The 27,432-nt window shown below is 43.0% G+C and overlaps 1 protein-coding gene across 1 annotated transcript in view; it reads right to left on the reverse strand.

The window, feature by feature from the left end:
• The window catches only part of B4GALNT4 (beta-1,4-N-acetyl-galactosaminyltransferase 4), a 232,801-nt gene that overhangs the window by 76,144 nt on the left and 129,225 nt on the right, over window positions 1-27,432 (reverse strand). The window contains exon 2 of the mRNA XM_081936844.1: window positions 26,331-26,446. Within this exon, the coding sequence (XP_081792970.1) occupies window positions 26,331-26,446 (116 nt within the window). The remainder of the gene's footprint in view (window positions 1-26,330; window positions 26,447-27,432) is intronic.

A 27,432-nucleotide genomic window follows, 5' to 3' on the forward strand; every position in this document is an offset into this window, starting at 1 on the left:
TGAAGTATTACAATTCAACCCCGATTTGGCCGACCACATTCATGAGCACCAACTGGCAGCCAAAAGTAAAGTTAAAAATCATTTAAATCTGGAGAGACTCAACCAGAGTTTCTGCTGGGAAACTGCTAATATTTTAGATCAAGCCAAATGACAAAAATGCTAGGGCATGGGTGTCAAACTTGATTTCATTGAGGGCTGCATCAGGCTTGTGTTTGACTTTGGGGGGCATTGGTGGGTGTGGTCATCTTGATGTCACTCATGTCAGGGGCGCCTGTGGTGGTCCAAGCGCTCTGCCAAGCTCTGTCTCGACTGTGACGGCCTCCTTCAACACTTTGCCAATGAAAATGGAGCTCGAGAGGGCCACATGCAGCCCTCCCGAACTCCGTTTCATTGGCAGAGACACTGCAGGCTGGTCGTTTGCTGTTTCCAGGGCGGCCCCGCAAGCCAGATCTAAGCACCCTACAGGACAGATCTGGCCCTTGGGCCTTGAGTTTGACACCCCTGTGCTAGAGGATTCCTGGAAGCTTGGCTTTCAGACAAATCAGCAATCAATATACCTATAGACATAAATCCCATTTATATATCATTTAAAAGATACAATCAGAAGCCTAAGAAGGAAACAAACAGCTGAGAAATATATCTTCTAGTGGCCAACACTCAGATAAGCATGAAACAACATCAGATAAACAATGTTTGAAAAAACAGTCCTGTATTCTAATAATGGGACTATCAAGCAGAAAACCACATTTGCACAAGGAGTGACAGGGCAAAGTACCATGCACACTATAAATAAGCAGCAAACCTCACTGTCCCTCACACTAATGATGCTACCTAGCCTGGTAAAAAAAAAAAAGCCAAGTATCCAAACTCAGAGACCACAAAGAACCTAACCTTGGGCTACATACATTTTCTTCTGTTGGAATCCAGATACAAGTTACTCTTATTTTTGGTTTGTTAAATCTAGATCTGACCTGATTCTAGATTCCTTTTCATTGCGCAGATACAATTTCAGAGTTCCCGTTACCAGTTTTTGAGTGGCCTGAATTAATATCCTTATTTTTATTTATTTATTAATTATATGTGCTTCCCATCTCACCACTGAGTGACTTTTATTATGGAAAAGAGGAGGTAAGGGATGTGTATTTGATTACCGTATTTTACTAAACACTCAGCTATGTACGCAATTTTCCATTATTAATGAATTATGAATAATACAGAGTATGATGTCCTTGGAAAGTATCCTTAAAAAGGCAGTGGAAAATGGTTAAAAATATATCAACCCTTATCCCAGCTTACTTTACTGATGGACATGTTCTAGCAAAATGCAACAGTTTGTGTCACATCCCTAAAGATGCGTTCACGTCTATGAAATAAATAATATGTGTCTCATGTATAGCAATCACATCTATTCATGTCTATTTTGCCTCATGTTCATGGTGCAGGAACCTAAGGCCAATTAATTTTTCACCACAGACAAATACACGTTGTACACTTCCAGACAGCCTATATTAATCTACCAGCCAAATGCCTTGCCTTCAGGCAGTTTTCATGACACCATAGCCTTCCCATCTGTAATAAGATTCCTCTCCTACCACATTTCTCCTGATGAGGAAAAAGAAACATTTTAGCTTTAACCTCTTAACATTATCAGTATTACTATTATGTTCACAGCCACACTTCTACAAGTAGTGTGTGTGTGTGTGTGTGTGTGTGTGTGTGTGTGTGTGTGTGTGTGTGGAAGGGGGGGAGTGTTGGCCTATTTTCCATTGCAGGGAAATCTGCTGCTGCTCCTGTGTTTAACCCGTGTGGTCAAAGTCAAACTTGGGCATAAACAGCATCTTCAATCTACTCTCTGGCATTCAGGTATAGATGGTTAAAAATGGACCTTCTTTCAGCCTACTTCCCACTTGAGTAAAATGCCTCCACAATTACAGCTGTTCAGAAAGCTGTTTAAATGGAGTCATGCCCCTATTAGAAAGCCTATCCAGGCTTTTCTATCCAGGTGTGCTGCTATAGCACCATGGCAAATGATACATTGCAGTTTTTGCAATCATTTTTCCCATTTCCCAACCATTACCACCCACAGCATCCTCTCAGAGAGCTGAATTTTAGAGGGGAGATAAAGACAAATTGCAGATCTTTTTGTGGTGGGGGTGGGGGTGGAGAGATACACATTTTTCTTCTTATGGAGGGAGGATAAGGGGTTTTTGTAAACTCGTGGTCCAAAGCTTAGAGCCTTAGAAAATAGAACATGCAGCTGTTGCCCAGTTTGAAAGTAAAAAGGGAAAAACTCTTCCAACTTTTATACTTCCAAAAATAAAATCACGCCCTTGATGATAGTATCTTAGTATCAAAATAGATTTGAAAAACATAAGTACAAGTTGGAAACATTTAAATGTGTATTTTTAAATTTTAGGAAGCTGAAAAACTGGCAGTCTGGGAAAGCGTATTGTATGTTTGCCACCTATGATTGTGTACATTCCATATTCTTCTTTTGGCATTTTGTACATTATTTAAGGATTTGAAGCATGTTAATCACATTTGTTATTTCCACTTCCTACATGAAAGTATCCATGCAATAAAAACGAAGACATGAAAGGTGACAGCGAGGGGTTGTGGAGGAAACTGGCAGCCTCTTTTATTTTGCCAGTTTTAAGTACACCACTTCTTATCAAGAAAGCGCAATTCTTCATTTAAAAAAAAACAAATAGCAGGGCTATAGAAAAGATCCAAAAGCGGCAACAGACTTATGCAACTGCTTCAAAAGTTGTCTTTGGCAATCTGGTGTTGTGGATGTAGATGCCTTGCAAAAATTTTTTCAAACAGTCATCTAAATGATGCAATTGCTTTAATGCTTTGAGAAGAGATCTTTAGCAAAGCCTTATTTCTGACACACACACACACACACACAGGATTAAAAGACGAACTGGTTTCTGTTACAGAAGTGAATCAGCGGGAAAAAAAATTCTCCATCAGATTCAAAATACTGGACGCTGATATTGACCGATTTATACCCATACGCTCCTGTGAGTGTGGATATATCTTTTGTTGAATGCATTTATAGCACTAAATGTTTAACATCATAAAGACAGATCCATCCAAGTTCACAATCTTTGACAGGATCAGGAAGAATTCCTCATATTGTGCACAATTTTCACACCACCATATTATAAAATGAACGATCTTATTCTCAATATAAATAAATATCACATTTCCCCCAGAATTCTGTGTTTTCCCCTACCATAGAACCAGAGAGGAATATAGGGAGATTTCATGAAGGTTATGATTCCTTTTCCCCTGCTGCAGTGATTTTGATGGGCTCTTCACAAATTTAACTTTCATTGCCAAGATAAGAGTCACCATGAAATTACATTCCCTTTCCATTCCACTATACCCCTAAGAAGTGGAAGATTTACCAGAATCCAGCCTGATGTATAACAAATTACTGTTATACCATTGTCAAAATGATATCTCTGTTTTTTCCTCTGGTCTTCCCTTCTCACATTAATTTTATCTTTTAGTTTCTATTGAACGTCAGGCCTTCTGGCCACCTCTACCCCAGCACCTATTCTATTCCATTTTATGATTGTAAGCTGCTTTTGGAGACTATTCTGTTGAAAAGCAGAATAAATCATAGCAAATTATTTGATATCAATTTGTGTATTAATTACTTATCGTAGGCATTAGGGCGCTACCAGAATGCATTTAATAAGCCAGCTCCAAAAATGTGGGAAACTCCCTTAAACCCAAAGTTAACAGTGATTTCTGTGAAGGATGTTAAAATGAGGGCTGTGACTGCACAAAGATCCACCCTTTAAAAAATTTTTTGGCATCCATAAAAAGATATCAGTCGTAGCTGGAAACTCAATTTAAAAATATATATATATATGGATATCATACCCTGATGCTTTTCTTGCCCCACCAAAATGGTCTTACTAAATTTCTTTTCCTCTATTCTCTGCAATCTTATACAAGTTTTCCTGGAAACTCCCAGGATTTAAATGAACATGGAAAGAATTGGCTGAACTACTGGTTGCTGGAATTACTTCAGCGATGAGAGAGCCAAAGGGATGGTTGTTCCTTTCTGCACTTCTACAATAATGTCAAAAACTCGGGACCAGACAAATGGAATCCATTCTGTCATTCCTTCTCATGCCAGGATAAACCTGGCATGGGCAGTTGTTGGATCTCAAGGACCCACCAGCTTCTCACTTGGCTGGTCCTCCATGCTGAGCCGCTGGCTTGATGATCCTTCAGTTTCATTTCTCACAATGCCTTTGGGATGACGTCATGTCTGCTGCTTTGAGGCCCATTTGAGAAAAGGCAATCTCTCAATTACCTTTAAGTTACTGCTGCTGTTGTTGCTATCCCCAAGTAAAAGTGTACCTTTGAAATCTAGAACCGATTCCTTCATAGGGCCCAGAGTTCTAGTTTGTTTCCTTGCCATAGGCCACAAGGGGGAGAAAGGTAGGATCAAAATCTAAAAAAATAATCACCATCACCAAATAATATTAATCACTCCTTCACCAGAGTCCAAAGCTTTAGCCTGTTATCTTATTTTCAGCTCTAGCAGAAACAGTGGAATAGACATCCAATGAATAAGCAAATAAATAATCAAACAATGCGGAACGAAGCTATTTCGCCTGCTGCTGAGATCACACAAGCATGCCAAATATGTTGCAGCACCTCCCAACCATAGTAAGATGCTTTTTTTTAAATACCTGCGTACCATTTGAAGATCTTCAGTAGCAAAACTGACAGTGAGACATACTTTTATTCAGCTTTGTTTTGTGTTGCGGATTTTTCTCCTTTCCTTATTATGTCCTCTTCAACTTTGCACTGAAACAGATTTACTCAGGAAGCAGCAAAGAGGTGCTTATTGATCGCCTTGGTGATAATTAATAGGAAGCAAATGGCACATGCAATCATTGCTTCCACCACCTATTCATAAAGCAGCAGCTCTAATCACATATGGGCTTTGTTAAATTCACCTGCCATGAAAAGCATCCTTAACTTGCTGAGAGAGGCGGGGTTGTCTCCAAAGATACATCAGTCTCAGGTTTTGGAGCTTTTCATTCTATGAATTTTTACCAGGCTGGATGATTTATGTAACAACTTTTGTATCATAATTTTAAAATAAGAACTAAAACACTTTCAGTATGAAATTGCCTGCAAGATCATACTTGGAATGCTATTATTATTATTATGCACAATTTTTACTGTGAGACTTTGACACTAAAATGTCTTTCTGTTCTACTTAATTTCAAGATAAGCAACATGCCTGTTGTTAGATACTTGTACTAACCTCAGTGGTTTCCACCCAGGTTCTCTGTTCCGGTGGGAACAGAGGTTTAATCCTATTGGTCGAAGGGTCTGACAGCTCCCTATAAAAGGGCTGCTGTCAGACTCAACCTTCGCTGGATTGTTCTCACTTGTTGTATTTAATAAAGAGCTGTTGTTACCGTTAAGCCTGTGTGTGCCTATCCATTACCCAATCTAACATCTGTTCCTAGGAAATTCGAAGAGAACTTTTGGCTCATGCTCTGATTCACTGCTACCTTGAACAATAAAATGTTTCTTGTCCTAACCATGTTATAGTGGAAATGGTGCAACTTAGAAAGACTTGTCGGAGTTCTTTCCCTCAACTCTGTGATCAGGACTAGTGTGGCAAAGAAAATACACTATCAATAAACTATCTGCCAATGAATGGAAATAGAGTGAACAAAAGTAAATCATTATGTCTAGCTGAACACAGCAAAAACATCACCAAAAGTGCCTCCCTAGATCTCCTTTCTTTTTAAAAAAAAATTAGGAGGAGGAGGATGGTGATGGTGATTTTAAACTTGTATGCTTCCCAGCTTTCAATGATTCTGGGCAGCTCACAACAATCAAATTACAATAAAATCAATAGGAAGTAAAGATTAAAAAATGGGAAGTACGATGAAGCAAGAGATCTCACTCTTCCTCCTCAAATGCCATGGTTAAGAGACAAGACTTTAAGGCCCTTGTTGTTTAGTTGAAGGAATCCAGAGCAGGCCAACTCTGCAAACTGAATTGGCTAGGAAGATCCTATGGGAAATTAATCTGACTTTGTCTCACAATGGAAATAAATTACTCTGAACTTCTCCTTTATGTAATAAATAAGGCGAGAATATAATGCACATTATTTCAACATGCTTCTTGCAGAGTACACTGAAATAATTTCTCAAATCTCCCCTCAGGATAGAAATACAAATGGCAATAGCATAAGCTTGTTAGTAGTGGAGATTAAATTGTGTGTCTGTTGGGCAACACATTGTACCATAAACCTTCTCTAATCCAGTGGTTCTCCAGATGTGCTGGATGACAGCCCCTATCATTCAGTCAGGGTATCTATTGAATACACCTCATGGAGCCAATTGACAGCTATAAGCCAAATTACACATTCACCAACATAGTGTTGGGGAAGGTCGTTCTAAAACCCTTCTGTTCTTTAGAAGACTTACACACATACACAAATGCTGTTGGAATGTGCAAAGGTATGCCTGTGTACATGATGTACGGTGTATGCTATTACCAGATGTAGTGTGGGAAGAGAGGGAACATACTCCTGTACTCATCAAAGCTCCTGTGGCTTTTTAAGCTACTTTTGAGGTTGGAGGGAAGCACAAGTCAAGGCATCAATTAGTACTGTGTGTACTCGACAATGCTGGGTAGAAGAACAAATACTTCTCTTTGCTTCAGGAAATAACAAAATTTATACAGAAAGCTCAACTTATCTGTATCATATTTAGTCATACATACTTAGTCCCAGGAGATAAAGCATCTTCCACATATATACTATGGAGGGAACTTTGAACTTCAAAGGATTTCTTTTATTGTGTGTATTTTAAAAAAAATTCAAAATAAGCTAGTAAATCCTAAGGGTTTAATGTAAATGTCATTTAAAGACTTAGCTTGCTGATGAAATAGAATTGAGAATAGCATTTTGGTTTTTGTAAAGAAATACTTTTTTTAAAAAAAAAGCCCAATAGTATAACTTTCTTATGTCTACCATGTGTGCCTCACTGCCCTCTTCTGGATGGAGTTAGTACAAATAATTGCAACTCGTGCCAATATTACAAGGCAGGTAAGATAGCAGAGACAACAGTCACCAGGAATTTTAGCAAAGCGACATATTAGTATTTGTAAACCCTACGTGTATGTGTTGTCTCTTAAAAAAAACCACCCCTTGGACAACCATGACCTGGGATGACTGACAATCTTCTGTTCAGTTACTAATTTAACTACGTGAGGAAAAGAAAGAAAGAATGAATGTGTTTTTCCTGTTTTTATGACGAAAAATATATATTAAAGCACAGAGAAGAGTAGCTTTTTTAGATCCTCTTGCCCTATTTCCCAAAGAGAGGCTCTTGAAAGATTAAAAAAAAACCCAAAGATGATTATTTATGATCTTCAAAATAATGCAGGAGGGGGTGTCATTTGTCATATGTAAAATTATGAATAGGAGCTAATAGGGGGACATGATGTTAATGAAAAAAAAATCCATTTCAGACACATTAAACTGCAGTAGCTATACCGGCTAAAGCAGTGTTTCTCAACCTTGGCAACTTGAAGATGTCCGGACTTCAACTCCCAGAATTCCCCAGCCAGCTGGCTGGGGAATTCTGGGAGTTGAAGTCCGGACATCTTCAAGTTGCCAAGATTGAGAAACACTGGGCTAAAGAGAGCAAAAGGGAAAAAAAATAAAAACCTTTAGATGATAAATAAAAGGCTGCAGTTTCACACGATGCATAGATAAAAGCTAAGAAGCCCCATAAATCTCTAGTAAGAATGGCTAAGGTTGCAAGTTATCACTTGGTATCCAGAAACTGGCAGCGGCTCAGAGAAAACTCTGCAATGGCTCAAGCATCCGAGTTAGAATCCAGGCCTTTTTTTCCCCCCTTTGCCTCTGTCTCTTCCACATATGCAATTCCCACACAGGAGTGAGTTGAATCAGAACAACTTAATTCTGAATAATTTCCTCTATACATTCCAGAAGTGGAGGAAAAAATGCTGTTTCAATAATAAACACTTTGAAACATGATCCAACCGAGAAGCATTAAAGGAAAAAAAAATGATGCAGGAGAGAAATATTGTAAATATGGAAACTTTTATTTCATTATTATTAAACTCCAAGAAGCATGAACAGGGAGGGACTTTCTCTATTTTTAAAAAAAACCCAGATATAATAGCTGTGGTGTGTAGTCTGGGCTTCTTCCTGCAAGCTTACACACTCAGTTTCTCCCAGCAGCTGCAAAGGGGGAGGTTTGGCTTTTATTACTGAGGAACACAGAGGCTTTTTGATCTGCCAGTGCTACATGCACACCCTACGCACACACTACACACACACACACACACACACACACACACACGGAGGAAGAAAAAAGTCAATGCATTCAGTTTTCACCAGGCTTGTGCTACTCTTCATACACTAATATCCAAGCGCAAAGGGCATACAAATTAGGTGAGAACAGAGTTCTTCGGAGAGGGATTGGACCTTGGAGTTAAATTAAGGCTGTTCCATGAGGAAAGTTTTCAAAGAAAATGAGTGTTTGGGAGAGATGCAGAGACACCTTGTCTGTCCGTCCCCATTCTTTCTTCACCCTCACCCCCACCCAATCTTCAGGAGCAGAAATGGCAGCCCACCCTTCCTTCCCCCATCATCAAAGCAGCAGACAAATCTCTTTCATAGCCACTCGGAGTTAAAAATTTCAAGGCACCAGAATATTTTTTTCTTTGAAAAAAAAAATCACATCACTATTATCCCATCCTCTTAATAATGCCTTCAAAAGGCATTGTGGCTCCCCCCCTTCCCCCGGGGCTTAAATTAGCTCACTTCAACAAAGTTCACTAATTATTTCTTTGGCACTATGCATCCTAATGGACTCCCTTTTGTTGACAGTATTTATTATCAGTCACTGCCTCTCTTCTTCCTGGCCTCAATTCTTCATGCTGAGAAACAAACTTTTTTTTTTAAAAAAAAAAACACTTGTTGGGATGTGAATGGATTCATTACCTGGACCCCTGAATGAAAGCCTATGTGAAATGACCTCAGACAATTCAGAGAACGTACCTGTGAGTCAAAGACAAACAGGGAAAGCCCTTATTCATAGTATGACACTAACTTTGGAAGTAGCAGTGAAAGAAAAATATATTTCATAAGAGAAGGGAGCACTGGGACCCGTACAGGTAGACACTAAGACAGCCAGTGCTATGAAAAATACCAAATTTTTCAGGATGTTGGTACTTCGCAAAAATAGCACAAGGTTCTTCTAGACAACCATTTTGCAACGGATCCAGTTTGGAGCATCCTCAGAACTGCAGTATCCATGGAAGACTCTGGGACACAGTCTACCAGGACTGGCCAAAAAGCAGCATTCCAGTAAGAGGAGTTGGCCGGGGGGCGGGGGACTCAAACCAAGCTTGAGCGGAAAAGGAGAATAAGGAAATTGTGTGGCAGCCAATCCCGTAGTGATCAGCAGCCCAGCAATCTTTGCAATATAACAAAGTCACCTCCTTCCATAGCCTGCATTGGGGGAGAGTGTACATGGTTATCCAGGAACTCTCCAGCCCATGGCTCTGATTCTTACATAGCTACAGGAGTTAGAGTGTGTGGTGTACCTGAAGCATCCCACAGCCTTTTTTCTTCCTGTTAACAAGGATGATGAGGCTGAACACTAATGCTTGGAATCAAGAATTAGAAATTATTTAATTAGTGCAAAATTACAAAGCTGGGAAGGAGCAGTACCCAGTAAATAGAAAGAGCTCTCCAATTCTAACTTCTTTACCAAAATACATTTAACGTTTGATAGAAGTGTAAATGATCAGGGGTGTGATTAAATATCTGTTTTTTCCTCCTATGCTCTCAGTCACCAATGAGAAGCCTGCGTCATAAGATTTATTACATTTTGATTTGCAATAATGCATTTTGGGATAATTTTGTCTAATTTTTGCAAGCTTTTCAATGGGTCCAGGCTATCTTTTGCATGAAGTCCAGCTAACCATATTTCTGAATAAATTAGGACAGATTGTGGAAGAAGATCCATTTTATGGGGAGGAGATTCTGTATTTCTTGAAACATTTAACAATGTTTTAATGTTTAGTATTTTGTTCCTTAAATGTGTGGTCTTTCTTGAGGGTCATTTCACACATTGCTCTTAGTTTGCATAAATAAAGGTAAAGGTTCCCCTCACCTTGGATATGTAATTTCTTTTAAACTTTTGGGATGTGTGTTTTTTAATGTTGTACGCCGCCCTGAGTCCTTTGGGAGAAGGGCGGCATATAAATCCAATAAAAACAAACAAACAAAACAAACACATATACAATACAATACAATACAATAGTAGAGTTGGAAGGGACCTTGGAGGTCTTCTAGTCCAACCCCCTGCCTAGGCAGGAAACCCTATACCGTTGTAGGAAGTTATCACCCAGCCCTCTCCCAGAAAAATGAAATATCCTAGGAAATATTGATAAGGCAGAATATTATATTTTCCTGGATGTGAAAAAGGGAGAAACACATTTTAAACACAGAGTAAATTCCTACAGCTTCCAGCCCATCCCCACTTTATCAATGGGCCATTAAGAAGGCCAAGCTAGTCCACTTTACATAATAAAGAGTTCTCCCCTTCAGCTCCAGGGGGGATGGCAATGAAGGCAGGATAATATTGCCTTTTACTCAACTGACCACATGGCATCTAAACTCAATCAAACCTGGATTCAAAACAGCCTAGAGGGTTGCCCTTGCATGGGCCCATGTGAGTCTGGCAACCAATCAGAATACATTTCTTACACAGGAACAGGAAACAGATAGGTGGGACAGAACAGATTATAAAAATCCCTGCAAGCCCTTCTTCAGCCCTTCTCTTCCCTTCTCTTCTTCTCCACCAACATTGAAACATGTGATCACCTTTTCTGTTCAGGACTCAGGCCATGTGGTCCTGTCCACCATTAAACCATCTTTCCAAGCAGCCTCCATGACTCCAGTGTCTTTTTCCCCACTTGGAGCCGAACCCAGAAGGACATTTCTCCCAACACCGTTTCAGACAAATAGCTATCCAACATCTTCTTAAAGACTTCCAGTGTTGGGGCATTCACAACTTCTGGAGGCAAGCTGTTCCACTGATTAATTGTTCTCACTGTCAGGAAATTTCTCCTCAGTTCTAAGTTGCTTCTCTCCTTGATTAGTTTCCACCCATTGCTTCTTGTTCTACCCTCAGGTGCTTTGGAGAATAGTTTGACTCCCTCTTCTTTGTGGCAACCTCTGAGATATTGGAACAATGCTATCATGTCTCCCCTAGTCCTTCTTTCTCTTAAGCTAAACATACCCAGTTCCTGCAACCGTTCTTCATATGTTTTAGTCTCCAGTCCCCTAATCATCTTTGTTGCTCTTCTCTGCACTCTTTCTAGAGTCTCCACATCTTTTTTACATCGTGGCGACCAGAACTGAATGCAGTATTCCAAGTGTGGCCTTACCAAGGCATTATAAAGTGGTATTAACACTTCATGTGATCTTGATTCTATCCCTCTGTTGATGCAGCCTAGAACTGTGTTGGCTTTTTTGGCAGCTGCTGCACACTGCTGGCTCATATTTAAATGGTTGTCCACTAGGACTCCAAGATCCCTTTCACAGTTACTACTACTGAGCAAGGTATCACCTATACTGTACCTGTGCATTCCATTTTTGTTGCCTAAATGTAGAACCTTACTCTTTTCACCATTGAATTTCATTTTATTAGATAGTGCCCAATGTTCAAGTTTGTCAAGATCCTTCTGTATCTTAAGCCTATCTTCTGGAGTGTTGGCTATTCCTGCCAGCTTGGTATCATCTGCAAATTTGATGAGTTCCCCATTTATTCCCTCATCCAAATCATTGATGAAGATGTTGAAGAGTACTGGGCCTAAAACAGAGCCTTGGGGTACTCCACTGCATACTTCCCTCCATGTAGATGCAGTTCCATTGAGAACTACACGTTGAGTGCGGTTGGTCAGCCAGTTACGAATCCATCTGGTGGTGATGCTATCTAACCCACATTCTTCTACTTTATCTAGTAGTAGGTTATGGTCTACCTTATCAAAAGCCGTACTGAAGTCCAAGTAAACTATATCAACGGCATTCCTCTGGTCCACTAATTTTGTCACATTATCAAAGAATGCAATAAGATTAGTCTGGCATGATCTGTTTTTGACAAATCCATGTTGGCTTTTGGCTATTACTTTGTTTGCTTCTAGGTGTTCGCAAATTCGTTGCTTGATTATTTTTTCCAGAATCTTTCCTGGTATTGAGGTTAGGCTGATAGGTCTGTAGTTTCCTGGATCTAATTTTTTCCCTTTTTTGAAGATGGGAACCACATCAGCTCTTTTCCAGTCCTCTGGTAGTTCCCCGGTGTTCCAGGATCTCTGAAAGATATAATTCAGTGGTTCTGAGATCTCGTCTGCTAGTTCCTTCAGAACCCTGGGGTGTAATCCATCCGGTCCTGGTGATTTGAACTCGTCTAGGGTAGACAGGTGCTCACTTACCATTTTCTTCCCTATTTCAATTTGTGTTCCTAATCTGATTTTTGTGGTGCTGCTTTTGATAGGTTGGACTGTTTTATCCCTTTGTGTAAAGACAGATGCAAAACATGAGTTAAATAGTTCTGCTTTCTCCCTGTTGCTTGTCACCTTCTTGCCACTTTCTCCTAGCAATGGACCAATTGTTTCCTTAACTTTTTTCTTGTTTTTAACATGTTGGAAGAAGCTTTTTTTGTTAATTTTTACTTTTGTGGCAAGCCTTTCTTCATTGTGAGCCTTAGCTTTCCTCACTTCATCTTTACAGGCTCGGGCTATTTGCTGATATTCTGCCTTAGTTATGTCCCCCTCCTTCCACTTTTTATACTTAACTTTTTTGTCTTTCAGTTTGTCAGATAGTTCTTTATGCAGCCATGCTGGTTTCTTTTGGGAGCTGTTATTTTTCTTCTTCATTGGTATTGTGCTAGACTGGGCTTTTGTAATCTCATTTTTCAAAATTTCCCAAGCTTCTTGAGTTGTTTTCCCCTTGAGGATTCTCATCCATGGAATTTTTCCCAAGCTCTCTCTAAGTTTATTGAAATTAGCTTTCTTAAAGTCCAAGACTCTAGTTTGACTTTGTTCTACTACTTGTGATTGCATAATGTTGAATTCCAATATTGCATGGTCACTTGCCCCCAGGGTTCCTATGGCTTCAACACCTTCTATCATTTCCTCTCTGTTAGTGAGAATTAAGTCCAATATGGCTGATCCCCTTGTTCCCTTCTCTACTTTTTGGAAAACAATGTTGTCTGCTAGGTTTGTTAGGAACCTGTTGGATCTTCCACTTGGTGCAGAGTTTGTTTCCCAGTTGATGTCAGGGTAGTTAAAATCTCCCATTACTATTGTGGTGTGCTTCCTACATACCTTAGTTAGCTGACTAGCAAAAAGTTCATCTACTTCCTCTGCTTGGTTGGGTGGCCTGTAGTATAGACCTATGGCAATGTCATTTCCCCCACAACCTTTAATATTGACCCAAATGCATTCAAGATAGTTCTCATCATTGCTGTGCTCTATTTCTGTAGAGAGGTAATTATTTCTTATATATAGTGCAACTCCACCTCCTCTTTTATTTGGTCTATTTCTTTTAAATAATTTAAATCCTTCTAGCTGTATGTTCCATTTGTCAGTTTCATCCCACCAAGTTTCTGTAATGGCAATAATATCATATCTGCCCTCTTTTACTTGGATTTCTAATTCTCCCTGTTTATTCCTCATACTCTGTGCATTGGTGTATAGACATTTGAGTCCATTTTGATTGACCTTGTGTTTACTGTCTACATAACCTATGTTATGCCTGACTGCCCCTATTTTCTTGCCATTTGTGTGATTCATGCAGTGACGTGCGGTCAGGGGAGGCAGGGGAGGCAGGGCCTCACCTCTCTTCATGAAATAATAGTATATAATATTATTTACTATATATATATATAATATTATAATATTATATACATTTGTCCGGCCGCGCCCGGGAGCTGCAGAGGCAGAAATGTTGTTGGCGCTTCCGGATGACGAAGGCACGCAAACACGCATCTACCCAGCTGTCTTTTCCAGCCTCCTAGCGCTCTTTTCCACCGATCGCGCATGTTGTGCGCGCAAGAAGGAAAAGTCCGCGGCGAAGCCCTTGTCGCCCCGAGCTCTTGTTTGCACTTCCGCCCCTTTTTCTTCGCTCCATCCCGCTCCGGCTCTGGAAGGGCCAGCGAGGTTGGCTCCAGCCGAGATCGAGAGGAGGGGGTAGCTGCGGGCTACCTTCCGGCCAAATGCGCACGAAAAGCGTGCGCGATCGGTGGAAAAGAGCACTAGGTAGATGCGTGTTTGCGTCCCTCTCTCCTCAGCCCCAAAGCTCTGTCCGCGCGACTCACTTCCAAGGCGGTGGCTGGAGAGGCGCGCAAGAACGGCGAGCGGTTTCCCACCAAAGCGGCGTTCTGCGCACAAGAAGGCGCTGCCAGAGGACAAAGGCATGCAAACACGCATCTACCCAGCTGTCTTTTCCAGCTACCTAGCGCTCTTTTCCACCGATCGCGCACGTTCTGCGCGCAAGAAGGAAAAGTCTGCGGCGAAGCCCTTGTTGCCCCAAGCTCTTGCTTGCACTTCCCCCCCTTTTTCTTCGCTCCATCCCGCTCCGGCTCTGGAAGGGCCGGCGAGGTTGGCTCCAGCCGAGATCAAGAGGGAGGAGAGGAGGGGGTAGCTGTGGGCTACCTTCCAGCCAAATGCGCATGAAAAGCGTGCGCGATCGGTGGAAAAGAGCGCTAGGTAGCTGGAAAAGACAGCTGGGTAGATGCGTGTTTGCGTGCCTTTGTCCTCCGGCAGCGCCTTCTTGCGCGCACAACACTGCTTTGGTGGGAAACCGCTCGCCGTTCTTGCGCTCCTCTCCAGCCACCGCCTTGGAAGTGAGTCGCGCCGACGGAGCTTTGGGGCTGAGGAGAGAGGGACGCAAACACGCATCTACCTCGCGCTCTTTTCCACCGATCGCGCACGCTTTTCGTGCGCATTTGGCCAGAAGGTAGCCCGCAGCTACCCCCTCCTCTCCTCCCTCTCGATCTCGGCTGGAGCCAACCTCGCTGGCCCTTCCAGAGCCGGAGAGGGATGGAGCGAAGAAAAAGGGGGGGGAAGTGCAAACAAGAGCTCGGGGCGACAAGGGCTTCGCCATGAACTTTTCTTTCTTGCACGCACAATGTGCGCGATCGGTGGAAAAGAGCGCTAGGTAGCTGGAAAAGATAGATGGGTAGATGCGTGTTTGCGTGCCTTTGTCCTCCGGCAGCGCCTTCTTGCGCGCACAACACTGCTTTGGTGGGAAACCGCTCGCCGTTCTTGCGCTCCTCTCCAGCCACTGCCTTGGAAGTGAGTCGCGCCGACGGAGCTTTGGGGCTGAGGAGAGAGGGACGCAAACACGCATCTACCTCGCGCTCTTTTCCACCGATCGCGCACGCTTTTCGTGCGCATTTGGCCAGAAGGTAGCCCGCAGCTACCCCCTCCTCTCCTCCCTCTCGATCTCGGCTGGAGCCAACCTCGCTGGCCCTTCCAGAGCCGGAGAGGGATGGAGCGAAGAAAAAGGGGGGGGGAAGTGCAAACAAGAGCTCGGGGCGACAAGGGCTTCGCCATGAACTTTTCTTTCTTGCACGCACAATGTGCGCGATCGGTGGAAAAGAGCGCTAGGTAGCTGGAAAAGATAGATGGGTAGATGCGTGTTTGCGTGCCTTTGTCCTCCGGCAGCGCCTTCTTGTGCGCAGAACGCCGCTTTGGTGGGAAACCGCTCGCCGTTCTTGCGCTCCTCTCCAGCCACTGCCTTGGAAGTGAGTCGCGCCGACGGAACTTTGGGGCTGAGGAGAGAGGGACGCAAACACACATCTACCTAGCGCTCTTTTCCACCGATTGCGCACGCTTTTCGTGCGCATTTGGCCGGAAGGTAGCCCGCAGCTACCCCCTCCTCTCCTCCCTCTCGATCTCGGCTGGAGCCAACCTCGCTGGCCCTTCCAGAGCCGGAGCGGGATGGAGCGAAGAAAAAGGGGGGGAAGTGCAAACAAGAGGTCGGGGCGACAAGGGCTTCGCCGCAGACTTTTCCTTCTTGCGCGCACAACATGCGCGATCGGTCGAAAAGAGCGCTAGGTAGCTGGAAAAGATAGATGGGTAGATGCGTGTTTGCGTGCCTTTGTCCTCCGGCCGCGCCTTCTTGTGCGCAGAACGCCGCTTTGGTGGGAAACCGCTCGCCGTTCTTGCGCTCCTCTCCAGCCACCGCCTTGGAAGTGAGTCGCGCCGACGGAGCTTTGAGGCTGAGGAGAGAGGGACGCAAACACACATCTACCTAGCGCTCTTTTCCACCGATCGCGCACGCTTTTCGTGCACATTTGGCCGGAAGGTAGCCCGCAGCTACCCCCTCCTCTCCTCCCTCTCGATCTCGGCTGGAGCCAACCTCGCTGGCCCTTCCAGAGCCGGAGCGGGATGGAGCGAAGAAAAAGGGGGGGAAGTGCAAACAAGAGGTCGGGGCGACAAGGGCTTCGCCGCAGACTTTTCCTTCTTGCGCGCACAACATGCGCGATCGGTGGAAAAGAGCACTAGGAGGCTGGAAAAGATAGATGGGTAGATGTGTGTTTGCGTCCCTTTGTCCTCCGGCAGCACCTTCTTGCGCGCAGAACGCCGCTTTGGTGGGAAACCGCTTGCCGTTCTTGCGCGCCTCTCCAGCCACCGCCTTGGAAGTGAGTCACGCGGACGGAGCTTTGGGGCTGAGGAGAGAGGCAGGGACGGAGGGAGTGGGGGGAGAGGAGCCGCCCCCCTCACCCCGCAGGCAATGGGGAAAGCTTTCCTGAAATGGGGGGGGTGTCACGGGAAATAAAAAGGGCGCGCGCTGGGGGGGACGAAGGAGGCTTTGGTGCGCCTTAGAGGCGGGTGGGAAAGCAACAAAAGGGGCAGCGAGGGCGGGCGGTGCCTGCAGGCGGCAAGGCTTGAGCGGGGTGAAAGCGCAGCCCCTTTCGTTGCTTTCCCATTCACCCCGCTCAAGCCTTGCCCGAGGGAGCTGGGGATCGGGCTTTGGGTTGGTGGGAGAGGGAGACCTTGAAGGAGTGGGGGGGGGAAGGGACTGGCGCAGGTGGAGGAAGCAATGCTACACGGATCAGTGCACTCCGCGGTCCCCTTAATGTTCACTCAGGAAGGCGGAGAATGGGACCACGTGTGCTGCACACGTGGTCCCATTCCCCGCCTTCCTGATGACGTCACCAGCCTCCCCAGCCATAACCCTCACCACACGTCACTGGATTCATGCATGTGATTCATGCATGTGGTATGGCAATCACTATTACATGCTTGGTTTTGCTTGACAGCAGGAGTGATAATCTTACCCACACACATATCTATGTTACATGCACTTATAACCCTATGAATTTTAGTTTGCTGGGGACAGAGATGTTCTGTATCTATTAATTCTCTGTCCCCGCTCTTCAGTTTAAATGTTTATCAAGAAAATCTGTGAATTTAATGCCAAGTAACTCAGTCCCTTTCTTGGATGGGTGCAACCCATCTCTTTTGTACAGTTTTTCATTGGACCAGCTGCAGACATCATGACTAATAAAACCAAAGCCTTCCCTTTTACACCACTCCTTTAGCCAAACATTAAACTCTGCTACACGCTGGCCCTTCCCTTTTTGTTCCTTATATACAGGTAAAACCTCTGAAAAGATAACCCTACAGCCTATATTATTAAGTTCATACCCCAAGTTCTGGAAATCATTCTGCACAGAAAGTACATCTTTCTGGGACAGATCATTTGTGCCAAGATGTATAATAGCATCAACGTCACAGTCCTTACTTGCATTCTTGACTATCTTAAGAATACGCCTCTTGTCTCTGCTGGCAGTAGCACCTGGCAGACACCTGACCTCTTTTAAAACCTCCATATCCTTTCCTAAATTAACATCCCTTACAATTGAATCACCAACCAGAAGGTGACTTCTCTTTTTACATACCTTGACCTTCTTCTGCGACTGATGTGTGGTACCTGGTTCCCCTGGTTCACCTGGTTATGTGCTAGTCGTTCTCGACTCTAGGGGAGGGATGCTCATCTCCATTTCAAAGCCCAAGAGCCAGCGCTGTCTGAAGACATCTCCATGGTCATGTGGCCGGCATGATTAAACGCTGAAGGCCCACGGAACGCTTTTACCTTCCCACCAAAGGTGGTTCCTATTTTTCTACTTGCATTTTTTAAATATGCTTTCAAACTGTTAGGTTGGCAGGAGCTGGGACAAGTAACAGGAGCTCACTCCATTACGCAGCGCTAGGGATTCGAACCGTCAAACTGCCAACCTTTCTGATAGACAAGCTCAGCGTCTTAGCCACTGAGCCACCACATCCCTTTTTTGCATAAATAATAAGAGTTTATTTAAGGTATTTGCATTTTGTATATATAATAAATATCCTCCACTTTCATGCAGTTGTGAATCCTTTAAATAAAATTTTCCTTCCTTCCTTCCTTCCTTCCTTCCTTCCTTCCTTCCTTCCTTCCTTCCTTCCTTCCTTCTTTCCTTTGACAAATAATGTTAGAATGTAATATATTTTTTATGCAAGAGGGAAACTAGTCTATTGGCATATACTATGAGAAATATTTAAAAATAATATTTCTTGTTATAAATATAACAATAGAATGTTAATGGTAAGAAATCTGGATAAAAGAGAATAACAATGATTGCACTCAATGACAAAAGAGAAGATTGCCAGAAAACCAAGCATTGCTAGTATCACTACATCCTTGGGCAATCTTTTGGCACTGGCTACTTTATTTGTTTTATTTTTTCAAAAACAATGAGACCAGCAAAGTATAAATACTGTAAGGATAAATATGACAGTTTTCAAAGCATCACAGATGGTAGCACTTCATAACACTCCTGAACACGCACACAAAGCTGAAAGATGAATGAAAGATGAAAACTATCCATATTCCTTTCCTCCTTTTACTACTTCTTCCAATCAGTAGGAACATAAAAGCACAGTTCATTCTAAATGGTTATTAGGGGTTGGTCATACAGCAGTAGGGGTTAGAAAAGGCAGTCTAGTTTGTATTTTCTCTCTTCATTTTGGGTTGTGTGGGTATATTTCCTCAAAGCAGAGCTAAAGAGCTTAGAGTGAGTTTCCTTTACCATTCTACTCTGGATAATTTTCTTGCTGCAGAGTCAATACCTGCTGTTTGAACTTCCATCTTGAATAGCTGCACTCCTACAGATGTTGTTCATTTCTAAGGTAAGACCAGACAAAACTTAAGATCTTTCAATAGCTATTTTATGCCAAGGCAAAATGAATCCATGCCAAGAGATTTGGCAGATATTGGAAATCCCCAGGAGACGAGAAATTAATTTTGTAATGAACAAAAGCCATGAGGCCAGATAAACTAAAACAGAAGGCTGTTATAGTAAGAACCCTGGAAAGGACCAAAATAATCAATTTTAAATTATTTCCTGGAATTTTATCCAGCATAATGGTTTTAAAATGAGTCTTAAATGACCCATTTACACCTATTTTTTTGCCAATTACTTCCCCTAGTGCAGCAATATGTAATCTAATTGGAAAATAAAAAGGAAGGATGTTTTTATATACATCAAAGCAAGTCAGGAAATGTGCTCAGCTGGATCACAAAATGCAGCCCCCTTGAACATTTATCTATGCAGAATACAGGTAAGGAGATTGCCTATTGGAATATTGTCCTGCACAGGAAATTAGCATTTCAGAGGGGAAACAGGCTGGGCGAGACACACTTGTTTACTTCATGCAGGGAGCTTTTAAAAAAAAAAGTCAAGAATGAATAAAAATTCAACGACAATATACCTGCAGCCTTCTTTAATAGGAGCTGATAGAACCAATGGCCTTTAGGGGCTGTTTTAAACACTTCTATAGAACAGTGGCTTTTAGATACTGCGACTTGAATAAAAAGTAAAACAGAGAACTTGCTGAAGGATCAGAGTGTTTCTCTACTAAAGGAGTCCAGACCTCTTTTGGGACCTGTAGGGCTGCTGCTTAAGTATCTTAAAGGAAGAAAGGCTGCTGAGATTTAAATGTCAGATTGTGCCTAAAACAGGGACACGGTGGCTCATTGGCTAAGATGCTGAGTTTGTCAATCAGAAGGTCGGCAGCTCACTGGTTCGAATCCCTAGTGCCATGTAACGGAGTGAGCTCCCATTACTGTCCCATCTTCTGCCAACCTAGCAGTTCGAAAGCACGTAAAAAAATGCAAGTAGAAAAATAGGGACCACCTTTGTTGGGAAGGTAACAGCATTCTGTGTGCCTTCGGTGTTTAGTCATGTCAGCCACATGACCACGGAGACGTCTTTGGACAGCACTGGCTCTTGGGCTTTGAAATGGAGATGAGCAGCGTCCCCTAGAGCTGGAAACAACAAGCATGGATGTGCAGGGGGAACCTTTACCTTGTGCCTAAATGTCTGTTTGTGCCTTCTTTTTGTCCCTGATTTCTTCAAAGATGGTTGCTAGGGTCACCAAATAGCTTTATGCTTATGATCACAGTGGAAGGAAGGTAAGCCTAAGAATCAACTTTTCACTGCTTTTTGTTAAGAATTTTACACACAGTAAAAGTCAGATCCAAAAGGGGAAAAATAGAAAAGGAAAAAGGCACCAGAAAAGGAAAAAGGGGGAAATAAACTAAAGTTAATAATTATACTAATTACTTCCAATCTTCCCTTCAACAGATATTAACAAACCCTTTGTCTCCCTTCCCTCTTGACTATTATTCCAGAAATACTGTACCTTCAATCCATAATTTAATTCCCATCTTTTCAATCATCAAATCCATAAATTATCATTTCACTTTTTTTTCTTTTAGTAAAAAGCCCATAAATGGTTTCCAACTCTTTTTAAATGCACTTGTCTTTTTCTCCTTGACAAAGAGGTTAAATTTGGCAGTACAGTTAAGGCATTTTTATAATCCATTCCTCTATTGCGGGAATTTTAGTACGGAATAGGATACTGGGGGTTCCCAGGGGTTCAGGAGAACCTCTAGCTAAGATACTGTGCAGTTTGGAGAACCCCCAAATCCCATTCCTGGCTAGCCCTGCCCACCTCCCCTCTCCCCTCCCAGGAGTCCCCACTTGGCCCATTTTGGATGCAGCTAAGTGCAGGGCACATGTGGAACCTGGGGAGGGCAAAAACACCCCCTCTGCCATGGTGCAGGAGGCTGAATAGGCCACACCCACCATGGCCACGCCCACCTAGCAACCTGGCAGAGAACCTCTTGCTAAAATTTTTGAAGTCCACCCCTGCTCTTGGCGCATATAATAATCTTGTGAGGGACCAACTTTTTAACTAATATGTTGGCTGCCATGATTCTGAATCCAGGCTGCGTCACAGTGCAAATCTCCTACGAATGTTGCATTCCTGACTGGAATTGCTTCTCTACACAATATCATCTCTCAAGTTAGTTTCTGTGCTGGGTTGAAGAAAAGCTGCAGTACACAGTGAGGTGTTCCCTTAATTCTAAATAGCATTCGAAGGGGGAGCCAAAGAGATATAAAATTGCTGATTTTTTAAAAAAAATTCAATCTCTGTGGATATTTCACAGCAAGACACTCCTTCCTCAGAAAAGGTGACAGATTCTGACCTCAGATCAAGAATATAAGCTTATGTATGATGTCCTTGGAATGCCCTTATGTGTCTGTCTTTGTGTGTGTGAATGGGGAGAAAGAGATTTTCTATTGCATATATTTCCTCTTATTGATGAACTCTTACTAAGGTCCTTTTATCATTAATCCTGAACATATATGCCTGCTAGTGAAATACATATATTTAGCGAAACAAAATTCTAGGTTCTTTGAAAAGCCAATGTCATATATAACTTGGCAATTTAATTCAAATATGCATAATTAATTAACAATGAAATATCTGCATATGGAATATTTATTCCAGAAAATTTACTATTAGAGATAAACTGGCTTTCAAGAGTTCTAATTTCTGTTCACAGCTCTGTGGGAAGTCTAGCCCAATATTGTTTCCAAATGAACAAGTCACCATGCTATCAATCAAAAGATTATGAAGCTAGTCATATGCAGCAGAAAGATGATTGAAAACGCACTGGGAAAATGCAGGAACACCATTGGGAGACATGATCTGAACTGGAAACTCCTGCAGGCACCGTTCATATGTCTTTCTCCCATTTGATCAGATGAATCCACGATACCAGATGTAGTACTAGTAAGTCAGAATGCTTAGGAGTACCATGTTTTAAGGCCACATGCTTCCAGGTTCCCATCCAAATTAGGGCAGCCAAAAGTAAAGATTAAATGGGTAGTAAAATGACAGGAAATATACTTTTGGTTTTCTTTTATTTTTTCATGCCAACTGCTATGAGAGATATGTTTCTGCATGGATTTATACCTTCCCTTGAAGTCATGTTCTACCCTTATCTCTAAAGACACATAATCAACATACTGTTAAATGGGGGCTTAATTGGCATTTCTATCCATGGCCAAGTAACATACAACCCTCTCTTTTAGTTTTTGTTAACTATTCTGTATTAACACATCCAACTTTGTCAATATTTTCTCTTCTACAGATAGTCCTCAACTTATAACCAAATAAATCCCAATAAATCCCAAAATTTATGTTGTTAAGCGAGACATTTTTGAAGTGAGTTTTGCCTCATTTTACGAACTTTCTTGCCACAACTCTAAGTGAATAACTGTAGTCGATAAGCTAGTAACCCGATGGTTAAGAGAATCTGGCTTCCCCGTTGACTTTGCTTGTCAGAAGGTCGCAAAAGGTGATCACACAACCTTGGGACACAGCAATGGTCATAAATATGGACCAGTTTCCAAGCATCTGAAATTTGATGATATGATCATGGGGATACTGCAAGGAACATCTCTGTGAAAGACAGTCATAGGTCCCTTTTTTCAGTGCCGTTGTAAGTTTCAACAATCACGAAATGAACAGTTGTAACTCAAGGACTACCTCTATCCTGAGATGCTGATGCCTTTCAGATAATCACCACCAGTGGTGGGTTCCGGATCCCGGTGCAACCAGTACGGTGCAACAGGGCTGGGCATCCACCACATGAACATGCGCAGCAGGCGTCACATGTGCACAGGGCATGCATGCATACTAATCACCCACGACACCTCCGTGACGCTCCAGCTGCTCGGTGGAGCATCGTGCAGGCGCCGTATGTTCCGTGCACATGCGTGGAAGGCCCGAACAGCTCAAATACAGGTAAGGAGCGCAGGCAGGCCCTCCGGAGCACCATACTGGAACGGTACCTGGTGCTCCCAGCAGGCACCTGTACGCCCATAACAGGGTGTGCTGGTCGTATCCCACCACTGATCACCACTATCACAAGGGAAGTATCACTGGTAGGCACAAAATCATTCCCCTCCCTTTCAGATCAAGCTCTTTAACTGTCAATTTGATTTCCATTTCCCGCCAGGTTAAAGAACAGTTCTGGTAGAGCCAAAGTTTTATCATAAAGCAGTGATGGTGAACCTATGGCACGCATGCCACAGATGGCACGCAGAGCCATTTGTCAGGGCACGCAAGACGCTGCCCTGTCAGCTGGCCAGCGCGCATGTGCGCGCTGGGCAGCTGAGTTCACCCTTTTTTAAAGCCATTTTTCGCCCTCCCCAGGCTCCAGAGCCTTTATAGGAGCCTGGGGAGGGCGAAAAGAGCCTCCCTCGCCCTCCCGGAAGCCCTCCGGAGGCTTCATGAGCTTCCCTGAGGCCTCCGGAGCACAACAAACCGGCCCTACGGGCAAACCAGAGGTTCAGGAACGGAACCAGTTTGCTCGGAGGTTTATTTTGACTGCTCCGGAGGCTTCAGGGAAGCATCCTGAAGGTCTCTGAAGCCTCCGGAGGGCTTCCGGGGGCGGGGGAGGCTATTTTCGCCCTGCCCAGGCTCCTATAAAGCCTCTTTAGCCTGGGGAGGGCAAAAAAAGCATGCAAAAAATGGGGGGTCGCGCTTGTAGTGCGTGCATGCGCACTGGGGGGCTCACACATTGCATTATGGGTGTGGCATACCCACACATTACCTCCCTGCGCTCCCCCCACTTATGGCACGCGAGCCGAAAAAGGTTCGCCATCGCTGTCATAAAGCAACGTGCTAACAGGAGCTTTAATGGAGTCCTTGGTGCTCTTTATACTTAGCTATTTGCTTGCAGACATTCCATTAGGTAATGAATGAAACATTCTGCAAAGAAACAACCAAGATCAGAGAGTACCAGGGACTCCACCGTTCAGTCCTGAACTATAGATATTCTCTTCTACAGGAGTGCTAATGTCTTCTCTTAACCAGCCTTATGAGACAATTTAATAAGGTAGCTCTGCAACTTCAGCTGACAAAAGCCCTGCTAATTTTTCCTTCCACTCTCAAGCGCCAGCTGCCAAGTCCAGTAAATTGCTCCAGTAAAGAACTATCCCTCCCAGCCCCCCAAAAAACTTTTTTTTAAAAGAAGTCCAATATGTTAAAGTTTGGGTCTCTTTAATTGACACAGATATTTCTTTAGGGATGTTGATGTCACAATTACTTTAATTCCAATTTTAAATTGTCATGGAACTTGACCTCAGCAACCAACCCTCTTCCTCCCACCCTTTGCAAGAGCCACAAACCATTATTAGAGAAAATTTCCCAGGGGAAAGGGGGGAAAAATAACATGGAAAATGTTAATACTGGAGGTCAGGAACAAATCCGTACAGATTATTAATCATGCTGGAATACATTATGTAAAATGCAACAGGCTGAAATATCTTGCTAAACCACCCTTTACTAATAACCAGGGCAAAAATCTAGCCAATTGTCTAAGCCAGGTGTCACTGACTTTCAGACAATATATCAATACCTCAATAAAACCAAGGCATGCTTGTATTTTAGTCTTTACCGCCTGTGTAATATTGCAGGGGTCTGTAATTGCATCTGACAGCTTGACAGTAGTGCTAATAACCCCTGCCCTTCTTAACATCCTGGAAAAGAGAGTCTTCCTTCAACCATTCTGGCTTCACAGAGTACAGTAATACAATTTCTCACTGTTTGGCTAGGCTATTTGTGGATGCCTTCAAGTCAGTCTTGCCTCCTGGAAACTGCCTGGGCAAGTCCCTATGTTTTTCTGGGCAAGATTTTTGAGAATGCTATGCCGCTGCCTCCTTCCTAGAGCTGAGACAGAATGACTGGTCCAAAGTCACCACCAGCTGTCTTTGCATCAAAGGCAGGACTAGGAACCCCCGTCTCCCAGTTTCTTGGCTGGTACCTTTAACCACTTCACCAAATTGGCTCTCTTACCGCTGTACTAAGCCATGATGTGAGAACCCAGAAACTGTGGCTTTTTAAAAAAACAGTTTATTGCTTAGCATGGCAAGTAATTTTGGCCACTGTATCTTGTTCAATAAGTTATTACCAAAACAAATAACAGTTTATAATGGTGTATGAACCTAATCAGTCTGAGATCAGAAAGCGTCTTTGATTTTTTTTTAGTTCTAGACAAAAATCAGAGTCCAAAGCATTGCACCTTCAGAAGGTGAAAAAGAGTTTTGGTCTCCAAGTTTGAGGGAAGGTGCAGATTCTTCTGCCTATGGAGATTCTCGGTCATCTAGGTCATGGTTGTCCCAAAGGTGATTTTTCAGAGGCAACTGGACTTTCTTGTTTTTGCCACAGAAAGTCCAGTTGCCCCTTGAAAAAGCACATTTGGGACATGCAGATTCTTCTTTGCACCAATAACTTTTGGAGCAGATAGTGACAGAGGCTGATCTTCTGGCTGTATCTATGCTCAGAAATGGAGGAGAAATGGAGCACCATCCATCGCCTTATACAGGACTTCAGAGAAACTCTAGATAGGAGCAATGGGGGACCTGTAACCCATCCAAAATGAACTCAAATTCCTGTTAGCAACAATCTATCATGTTTGGGGATGGTGGGAGCAGGAGCATACCATTCTCCTCTTTTGGAGTATTTTGCAATCACAATTTTCCCCAGACAAATTTTCATTGACCCAGTCTCCTGTGCATCCCAAGTAGTTCATCTAGACACCATTAACATATGTTTCTGCTTAATATTGATAAAGTCTTCCTAGTCCTGGCACTTCTGGCTTTCTGGCTGATGTCTACATCATGCTTAGACTTCAAAGCACTTCCTTATAAGCACCCCCCCCCCCAATCCTCAAGCCTACTGGAATCAGGAAAAAACGCTTCCTTATTTTTCTACTAGTCTAGCAATCGACTCCCCACACAATCATGATTAGAGATCTTTATTTCTCAATAAGTAACAAGGAGAAAAAGCACAAAGCCAGGCACAAATGAAGTTACCATCTGCTCATCTTCCCGGCTCTCACTGGAGTCCTCAGCCTTCCTATGAGGAGAGGGCACATGGGCCCCAGCTGCTCGCTTTCCAGGGTCTGTCTCTTCTCCCAGTCGCTCACCATCTGCAAAAGAAAAAGCAGATGCATTGCAATCCATGAGAAGACAGCGCACAGAGGCAAGGGCTGCACCAACCTTCACCCTGTCTGATGCCAGTCTTCCACCTCCAGTGAGAGTGAATACAGGAATTAATCCATTATTGAGCAAGCCGCCCATATGATTATTGTCATTTTTATGTCTCGTTGTATGTTTTATGTTTTTAATATTGGAATGCTTAGCCACTTGAAGCCTTTGGAATAGCACAGAATACAAACGCCTGCAAATAAATAAATACATACGTTACCCTTTCTGAAATTGATCTGCAAAAACAATAAACTCTGCAAGGGTTCCAGTGACAACAATCACAACCTAATAGTTCTTCAAAAGGCCCCTGGGTGCTTGGGTCATTAACTCTCAGGGGGGGGCTACTCTGGATCCCTTCCAGATGGTGAGTTTATAATGCAATAAATATGCTACTGTTCATATTGTATTTGAAATCTGAATGCATTGTCCCTCAAAGTAATGCTTTTGTAGTGTTGTTCAATACTCCAGCTAGAATGTTTTTTCCTCACTACATTGGGGCTTTTTTTTTTCTGTTACATTTATTTCCTTTTTTCCCCCTCCTCTGTCCAGGAACTTAAGGCAGCATACAATACAATACAATACAATACAATACAATACAATACAATACAATACAATACAATACAATACAATACAATACAATACAATACAATACAATACAATACAATACAATACAATAGTAGAGTTGGAAGGGACCTTGGAGGTCTTCTAGTCCAACCCCCTACCTAGGCAGGAAACCCTATACCCTTTCAGACAAATGGCTTTCCAAGATCTTCTTAAAGACTTCCAGTGTTGGGGCATTCACAACTTCTGGAGGCAAGCTGTTCCACTGATTAATTGTTCTAACTGTCAGGAAGTTTCTCCTCAGTTCTAAGTTGCTTCTCTCCTTGATTTGTTTCCACCCATTGCTTCTTGTTCTACCCTCAGGTGC

The sequence above is a fragment of the Natrix helvetica genome, assembly GCF_964273705.1.
Source record: "Natrix helvetica genome assembly, chromosome: 1".
Lineage (NCBI taxonomy): Eukaryota > Metazoa > Chordata > Lepidosauria > Squamata > Natricidae > Natrix > Natrix helvetica.